The following is a 9,320-nucleotide window of genomic DNA, read 5'->3' as shown; positions in this document are numbered from 1 at the left end:
GGAACATCTGCTGCAGCCACCACAGATGTTGAAGTGACTTCAATGGTGATGGAGCCCATGGCCGTCTCCGGGTGGTCACTGCTGACCCTGATGCGGGCAACCAAACTGGAGGCAGCGGCAGCGGAACATCTGCTGCAGCCACCACAGATGTTGAAGTGACTTCAATGGTGATGGAGCCCATGGCCGTCTCCGGGTGGTCACTGCTGACCCTGATGCGGGCAACCAAACTGGAGGCAGCGGCAGCATCCTGAGGGTTCCCGTTGGCCATGGCTTCGTGCACCACATTTGGCTCTAGGAGGGTAGTGCTCAGGTCGGAGAGAAATGAGGCTTCTGTAACGATGGCGGCCGTCTCAGCTACCCAGTTCAGATCGCTGCCAACAGAAGCCGCTGTGGCAGCGGCGATGACACTGGAGGCCTCGCTGGGAGTCAGGGCAGCCGGGCTGCTGCTCTCCCCAGAGGGTCCGGCGGCCAGGTGGGGCCGGCGGCTCCCCACGTCAACAGGGGCAGCTGTAGTGTTGTTGTTGAGGTTGTCTTGGAGTGTTGTCTGAGTCCCCTGGCCCACCTGCTGGTTCTGCAACAGCATCTCCTGGATCCTGATCTGCTGGAGAATGGCTGGCAGCTCATAGTGATGGAAGAAGTAAATCATCGAATGCTAGAAAAGGCAAAGGGAAAAGACTCATTCATTGGGCCTGGGCTGCGAGCCCAGACATAACTTAGAAAACTATGCTTTCCTCTCGCTGTAAAGACAATGACTGGAGAATTCGGCTGCTCTGACAGCCAAGAGGTTATCTGAAATTTTGGAAAGATTTATCCCTTCTACTACAATTCATGAAAGCTGCTTTTATAGTTTCTCTCTGAAGACAGGCAATGGAGTACAACCCCCCCTTCCCTTGTAAGGGCTGAGAACGAGAAGGGTAAAGGCATTTCTCCAGCCCATCCTCAGTTCCCTGACTCCCTCCTGCAGCAGAGAAAGGGGGCAGGTCAACAGCCAGAGGCACACAAAAGGTTCGCTTGAACCAGGATACTGGAGACATCAATTTGAAGCTGGTCTTGCCAGCATCTTCACTGCACAGACCTGACCAACTCCTCAGCCTCTGCACGGGAGATCCTCAGTGGGATTTCTTCCAGAAAGACGGGATAGAAATCCTTCCCTAACACCGTCCAAAACTCGCTTGACATCAGCCTACTGTCAGTCATGTAGCTGGATTTGAGCCAGTGACCAAAAAGTCCTGCTGTTCGATAGCCTCCTTCTGCTGTTCCATTTCCAAACCAGGGACTATTTCAATCTCTTATATAAAGAAAGATTGCTACTCAAACTCAGCTTGACAAGAACTTTGATAAAAACCAACTGCAGTTGATTTCCTTCACTTTTTAACAGGCAATGTGGGCAATCAGCAATGGAACAGTCTAAATCGCAGGCAGCCAGACCCTTCCGAGGCGGGTGGAGTGACCAGGACTGAATTCACAGGATGGCACCTGCCTCAGTGCGGCGGAGTGCACTAACGTGCAGCAGAAGCAGCAGCTACTCACCTGGATGAAGAGCCACGAGGTGACGAGAGCCAGGCTGCTGTACTGCCCGTTGAATCGATAGTGGTAAGCATAGAAGGCAAAGTGGTATAGATAGAAAAACCTGGACAGAAAGGCAATAAATAACAGGATACGTCAATGGACGGGACAAACGTGAGTTTCTTTCTACTCCTAACTCAGTTCTGAGCTGGGGCACTTTGCACAGGGTGGTGCAGACCCCCATTAACAGGTAATTAGAATTGCCTCACTAGGAAGAGATCTTCAACAGGGCAAACCAAAGGGCAGGCAAAGGATTGAGGTGATTCTTGAGACCCAGGCACGAGGCCCAAAGTGGAAGTGATTGCACTTCGGACCCTGTGACATGCAGGGCAGCTCCCAAGGAGACGTGCAGAAGCTCTCAAGAGCGGAAGCCCTCCTGCCTGGGAGGGCTGGAAAGGATCTGAAGCAGCCTCCCAGCAGAGAAAGGGACATGCAGTGAGAACGCGCAATATGGGAATGAGGTGCCAGCCAGCTCTTACCTGAGCCAATGCCTCTTGCTCGTATTGGTGTGGCAACAGATAGCATCGTATTGATCAGCCAGCCACACGATAAGGATGATGTAAAACGCAGTTGTGGTGTCATTGAAGAACTCTGACATAATGGCCTCCATACCTACAGGACAGAGGGTGTCTGACATCAGCACGCTGCAGGGCACAGACACCAGTTCGGCAGAGGGCTCCCCAAAGGGGCATGTGAAGGAATCCTCTGTCGTGTCCAGAGCTGGGGCTGTATGACTGTACAGCAAAGACCACAGCAGGATAAATGAGCTCTGTTTAAAGCAGCAGCTAATGTTTCACTGCTGACTGCAGTCACTACACAGGCCAGAGGATCAGGTGGCTCTGGACAGTGCAGATTTCAGGGGTTTTTTGTTGCTTGTTTTTTAAATTCAAATTGTGCTAATGCAACGTGGTCATAGGAAGTGTGAATCTGAAATGAACTAAAGTGACAGACAAAGCTTCAGTTTATGTGATTTCCAAATGAACTGCTTTTCCAGGGGACCCAGAAGGACAATGCAGCTCACTGTGCCATCAAATTCCAGAGCCTTCTACCTCGTGACGAGCGGACACACTAAGCACCTGCCGTGGCCAGGTCAGAACAGGGAATTATACTTTCTAGAGATCCCAAAGGGACCTGCTACACAAGAAGTGAGCCAATGTCCTTACCTACTAGAGCCAGAATGACAGTGAGGAGGGGAGCTGCAGGGAATGCAATTGTCATGTTCATTTCCAGCATCTGTAACAGGTCAACTGCAGGAAGGAAAACATACTATAACACAAAGCGGATGTGGGGCCACAGAACCCTCCACCCCCCCACATTACTCCCCGTTCAGAGCACTGCAACGTGCAGGGAAGTCCACTGTCCCTGATACTCGTGAAGAGACAGAACAGCTCTCGCAAGCACAGTGACGGGGGTACAGCAGGGATACATTCCCTCTGCAGCTACATGCAGGACCCTTTTAAACAACAACAGTCAAGAGTATATACACGATACACTGCGCTGGAGCAGGCTGCCCAGTACACCCTCAATCCCTTAGAAAATCCTTACCAATGAAGACAAAGATCTGATGGTGCGAGTAGCGCAACAGCATCGAAACAGACAGAGTCTGAAATATGAGAACAAAAGCCAGAGTTAGAGCTGCACAGGTCCAGGGAGTCACTTCCAGAATCACACTACGGCAGAGGCCTGGACAGGCAAGCCTGGACTTGCAGTGTTGCACAGCGTGCTGTGCATATCCCACGTTTGCTAGTTTGAGCTATGCAGACCGATTTCCCAAAGAGTAATTAGGACTTCACAAACAGCAATTAATCTTTGTATTACTGCAGTGAAATAGACAGTAAGCCATTTGATTGCAAAGAGACCGATTCTGAATATTTGAGCGGGGGCCAAACCAAACAGCAGCAGCAGAGCTGGAACTAGGGTTTCCTCCCGCATCCTACACACGTGCTCCTCCCCGCAGCTCACAATGCCTCTCTGACAACAGTCACCCAGCACTCATTTCCTCCTCTCTCACTGGCCACAATATTGTTGTACAAGGAGCTGCATCAGTGGACAGTCAGACACAAAGGGAGACAGACACCCAAGACTACAAACACAGGCTTAGTTATCACTTGGGATCTTGTCTAATACTTATCTGTAATCACCTCACACGTAATCACAGGAGACTCGGTTCTATCTTGATCACTCCTGGCAAATTAGTTAGATCTGTTCTTAAAAGTCTCAGAGGACAAACTTCTGCACCCCGTGCCTTGGCACCGAGTGTTTAACTACACTTAGAGACTCTCGCAAACCCGAATCTCCCTTTTGACAAAAAAAAAAACCCATTATTTCATTCTATTTCAGCTCCTCTGTTTGTTTCACTTCTAGGACCTCAAGAATCCACATTAAAGAAAATAAAAAACCAGAGTAGAACCTCGTACTCCATCAGCTTAGCTTTAAAAGATGAGAGCTCAGGCCTGTACTGTAACATCACACATATGCTGACCAGCACCCGGCTCAGAGTCCAGGCAATGCCTGCTCCTGTCGACTTACAAATATGACCATGATGACAAAGGCTGCCAGATACGAAGTCCTAGCCATCCACATGCTGACAAAGCGATAGTGCTCCCCAGACACCACATTGCGAAGGAAACCTGAGGAAAAAAACCCAACAAGCTCAGTGTGATTAACCCCCAAACTAAGAACAAACTTCCAGTGCCTTCTAAAGAAACAGGATTTAAAGCAAATCTATGGCAACACCTCCTCACGGCAGCACTCTTGTTGTTATGCAGTGCAATAGAGCAGTTGGAAATCACGTTTGCAGACATCTCTCCCCTCCCACTCGTTTCATTTTGTCCTTGACAATAACATCCCTACATAACGCAGGGAACCGTTCCCTGCATAGAGATTAATCAATAGTCAGAAGATTATATTCATGCATCCATCATAAAAACATCAACTGCTCTGCACAGCTGCTGAAAGCGATTCCTCCAAGCCTTACCTTTGTTTTCTTCATTTTCAGCTAAAGCTTTGACACTTGACATCAGGATGTCATCATAACCCAGGAACTCGTCCAGCAACAGGCGACTGAACCTGTCCCCAAAGCACTGATCCCTAGTAGGATCTAGAGGGAAGACAAAAAACCCCATTCAGATTGTTCATACCTTAAGCCAGAGAGGTGGCAAGGCAAACACACAAGTCTTCTCGTCACTCAGAAGGACACATTTGCCAGCAGACCTGCGTCTGCACTCGGACCTTTGGCAGCCCAACTAAATTGGGCAAGACTGGGAGGGGAAACGTCACACCCTTGACAAATCTAGCCACGCTGTCAAATTGCTGTTGTCAATCAGGCCTTAAGAGTTACATCAGGGCTGTCACGCTCTCTGTCGGGAACAGACATAAAGGGAGTTTGCCTTCTAGGCTTAGACTATCTCCCTAGGCTCACTCCAACTAATGGCCCAGAGAAACAAGTTCTGGTAAGACTCAGAGGGCCAGGCTGAGACTTTTTAGCCATCAGCTGGCCTCAGCATGACACTGCTGGGGCCCACCATCCCCATCCATCCTCCTGCAGCGGAGGACACACGAATGCCTCCCTTCAGCTCTGGGCACTAACGAAGGCTGTTCAATTCCGTCTCATGAAGCTGGTCCTGCATTCTACCGTACAAACACTGATCAGCTTGTAAAAATAACCCAAATCTAAGTAAAACAGGAAGCATGAACACAAATAATTTTTCAGTAAATTACTAGAATACTTACGAAGGAATTTGTCTAGCTGAATTGGAAAACCCAAATCAGTAAATATTAACATGGAAACTGCCCATTACCTATACGGGATCACTGCTTAATACTCCAGCCCAGCTGTACTTCAGTTTGATTAGGAGTAACGAACTCTAGTCTGATTGCTGCGCTACAGGTCGTTACAGATCAATGGTGATCACAGGCATGAGAAAGTTCGAGACCGTATTTATGACCTGGACAGGTTTTAATGGAGCAAATGTCAGGAGAAGAGAACACTGTTCCAGGAAAACAGTCTGCTGGTGCTAACAGGGGCACAGAAGTACGTTGAGACAGTGCCAAGCAGATCTGTGCAGCGTCATCCCTGAAACATGCACAACTGCTCTCGCCACTGGGCTCTAATATTGCGCTGCTGCTGCTGCTCCACACCGAGCCTAGATCTTCAGTACCTCGGGGGTCTTCCTTCCTCAGTGAGACAACTGTGCTGGACATAACATCAGGGCTCACTGAAACAGGCTCCACCATTTCAGACTACTCCTCTTGGAAAGATATGACGTACTAAAGCAATAAAGACTCCATGAAGAAGCTCTCCTACGCAGAAAATGAGCGCCATCAACTGTTATAAATAGTTTCCACAAGACTAAAGAGGAAACGGCGCGCAGGTATCTCTGCAGAGCACTTACCCACCCCTGCACCAGAGCGGGCTGGCTCCCTCACTCACCCAAAGTCACCACCATGACCGGGATGCTGAGGCGCTGGCGGGTGCTCTGGGACAGGCGCAAAAACCCGTACTCCAACGAGTACTCCACAATGTACTCTTCCTGCGGCCACACTGCAAGAGAGGGTGGGAAGGGAGACTCAACAGCAGGCTTTGCAAACAATTACCAAGAAGAAATAGCACCTCTGGATTCCCTCCCTCCCATCATGTTCTGGAAAAGAGAATCAGTTGCAAACACAGGCTCCAGGCTTCCTTCAACCAATTTAAATAAAATCAGTACAAATTCTTTGAAATTGCAGCCTGTTCCCTTGACATTAGTCCTTAATGTGAAACTTCTGGGAAAGTTTCAGGGCAGTGGTTCCAAGCTCTGTCAAGCGTTGTCCAGAATCTACGCACATCTTTGCCTGGAGAGCCCTAGACTACTTGTTCTTGCTTTGTTCAATTTCTGCTTTCTATGTTCTTTAGGAAACAGCAGGAAAATCCATTTTCTGAACACCAAGTAAACACTCCACAGGGCAAGGGCACTGCACTTCTCAGGAGACAGAGGTCACTGCTGCAATTACAAATCTCAAAACTAAGGGCAGGCGCAATTAGGCAGAAGCAAAAACATTTTGGTGCCTGAAGTTTCCTTGATTTTTTATTTACCTTTTTTTTTTTTTTTAAAGAAAGGTCCAGAATAGATGCTTTTTGCTACACCATCTCTGAAAGGACAAAACCTCCTGCTTAAGTCGGAGCCAAGCAATTTAATCCCTGGTCTTTCAAACTGTCACAGCATACCTCGCAAGAGGCGAGGGGAGGCAGCTGTCAGGCATCTCACAACAACACAGCAAAAAAGTTAAAAGGATACAATAACTTAAAAATGTACCTGCCTCTTCCGACTTACAGCGACACATCACTGACAGAAATACCCACTTTACTTCCCCACCTCTGATCCTACTTCTTGAGCAGCAAGCACAGACCGGTGTGTTTATTTCATCTTTTGTTTCCATTATAAAACAGTTTTAAGCTTAAATAGAAATAAAGTGTTTAAATATCAACAAAAGAATTACTTCCTTTGTATCGTAAAACATTTTTCCATGGTAAAATACTCTGTCTAAACATCAAATTTGGTGTACCTACAGCACAAGAAACCTGGAAAAACAATAAAAACAGATACTTGGGGATGTGGGACCCATTTGAAAAGATGAATTTTTTAACTACATTGGGAAGCAGCACAATTCTCTCTCCCACCACGTTGCTGGATCATTTGCAACCAGGCGTTCAGCAAATCACGGCACAGCTCATCAGCGCACACAGCACTGTATAACGCGACTCTCCCACAGAACTTAGGCAACTATTAACAAAGGTATTGCACCAAAAATATTTACTGCTCTCTAGTCTTATGCGACTTAATGATCTTAAGTTCAGGACCAATGAGTTCTGGATCAGCACCAAGCAAAACCACTGCAAGACCAAGGGAACAGTGCCATTGCAGCATCCAGCCTCACAATCCTCCAGAGCTAGAACAGCCAGTACTTCTGAAGAGCAAAGAATTCCAGTCTTTTCAGGGATAAAAGTGTAGGTGAAAAAGGCAAATTAAATAAGAATCCAATTGCCATGTTTCTATTTTAACATCAATATTTTTTAATAGATTTCCTCCCCTAACCACTAGAAACAGAAGTTTTCCAACACTGGAATTCCATTTTAAATAATACAAAGCCACTAAATCTCCCTCTAGAGTTTATGAGACATTAACAGCTTAAGTCGTGCTGGAACAAGGGAAGGGATAAAGCAGGATGCTATCCTGAACGATGCACAGCAGCAATGCTGTATCTCGCAATCCACTAAAACTTGCTCAGTGGCTTTCAGGATTAATTAGCTATTCCAAGTACTGGTGTTGACTCAGGGACCCAGAATACAGCCCAAACCCTGTTAATACAAGGAAGAATGTGCGCTGTCAGTGGGATCCCTGCAGATCTCAAGAGGGCAACGAACTGCTCAGAAGAGGGAGGTTCACATTCATCTGAGATATCTGGCACCGATCACTGCAGAAACACGATGCCGGACCAAGAGGCTTCCGCAAATTTTTATAGCCCAACTCCCAGCCTCCCTCCAGCCGAAGGAAAGATCTTGCTGTGGATCTAGTGTTAGTATTGACAAGATTAACCACAGGTGAATGCATCAGGGAAGACATTTAAGGTTACTATGCACGTGCCCAGAGAAGCCAGAAGGAACGAGACGTGCAGGGAAGATGCACGGGGCAGGGGAAGGAGAGAGCACAGACAGCAGTGTAAGTTGTCTTTACCTGCTCTGGCTAGCATCTCAAACTCGGACACAGTCTCCCTCAGAGGCTGCATACCTTTAGTGGCTGCTTCACTAAACGAGAACTCCTGGCTTTCGTTGTGGGTCAGTGCCTCGGTGCTGCTCACCCGGGATGGCTTGAGGAACACCTTTGGCTCAATATCCAGCTCAAACTGTTGGAAAATCATGGCAGGGAAAGTCACGTTAGCAGTCACATCAGTTCCCATCCTCTGCGCTCCCTCTGTGCCCCCGGCGAAGGCCTCCACCACCAAAAGGAGGACAAGAGAGGACGCTTTCTCAGGCTTCACTTTCTGTCTTAAACCATCAGAGGCTAACGTGGAGATTCAGGAAAAGCCAAGAAACACACTCTGTTTCCAGATGACCAGGGGATCACAGAGGGACTGTGGCATACTTAAGATTCTAACAAACCATTTCTCCCCAAACCGACACCCAGGTTCCCATCTCCCTCTATGTACACAAGGAACACGTCTTTACCTTGATAGAGCTGTTTTCAAACATATCCACAGTCATTTCCTCCTCTTCCTCCTCCTCTTCCTCTGCTGTGGACTCAACTACCATTCCTGGGAACTTCTCAACACCACAGAATTGCAAGAAGATGGGAGCTCGGCTCGAGTTGCGCTGTATTTCCACCCGCAAAATGCCATCGCGTGGCCATTTCTCTCGCACGTGCTCCAAGCAGTTAATGGGCGAGCGGGAGAAGGCGATGTGAATGTAAGCCAGGATGAAGAGCACAAAGAGAGCCTACACACAGTAAGAAACAAAGCAGAGACCATCAGCCCAACCAGCCATGGCCTGTTTACAGACTCCCCAGTTTTAACATCTCTTCTTTGCCCGTAAAGACACGGGGTTAATTTAGACAAATGGATTTGCAAGTGGACAAGAGCTTTTATGCTTTCCACCCCGGTGGACTCTGCATCAACAATAAAGCAGCCCAGAATCAGGCAATTTCAGCACTACTGCATCAACCGGGGAACACAGCAGAGACAGCAGCAAGAACAATCTCCTCCTGTTCACAAGACCAGAG

General features: G+C 47.9%; 1 protein-coding gene across 1 annotated transcript in view; it reads right to left on the bottom strand.

Annotated features, from left to right (window-relative positions):
• The window catches only part of TMEM259 (transmembrane protein 259), a gene marked incomplete at its 5' end in the record, with an annotated part of 11,800 nt that overhangs the window by 380 nt on the left and 2,100 nt on the right, over nucleotides 1–9,320 (bottom strand). The window contains 10 exons of the mRNA XM_009581622.1: nucleotides 24–652; nucleotides 1,531–1,630; nucleotides 2,046–2,178; nucleotides 2,730–2,813; nucleotides 3,112–3,169; nucleotides 4,096–4,196; nucleotides 4,544–4,666; nucleotides 5,999–6,109; nucleotides 8,334–8,448; nucleotides 8,771–9,037. Coding sequence (XP_009579917.1) covers nucleotides 24–652; nucleotides 1,531–1,630; nucleotides 2,046–2,178; nucleotides 2,730–2,813; nucleotides 3,112–3,169; nucleotides 4,096–4,196; nucleotides 4,544–4,666; nucleotides 5,999–6,109; nucleotides 8,334–8,448; nucleotides 8,771–9,037 — 1,721 coding nt within the window. The remainder of the gene's footprint in view (nucleotides 1–23; nucleotides 653–1,530; nucleotides 1,631–2,045; nucleotides 2,179–2,729; nucleotides 2,814–3,111; nucleotides 3,170–4,095; nucleotides 4,197–4,543; nucleotides 4,667–5,998; nucleotides 6,110–8,333; nucleotides 8,449–8,770; nucleotides 9,038–9,320) is intronic.

This window comes from Fulmarus glacialis, unplaced genomic scaffold (assembly GCF_000690835.1).
Source record: "Fulmarus glacialis isolate BGI_N327 unplaced genomic scaffold, ASM69083v1 scaffold13580, whole genome shotgun sequence".
Taxonomy (NCBI): Eukaryota; Metazoa; Chordata; class Aves; order Procellariiformes; family Procellariidae; genus Fulmarus; species Fulmarus glacialis.
This window is presented reverse-complemented; position numbering and strand designations above follow the sequence as displayed.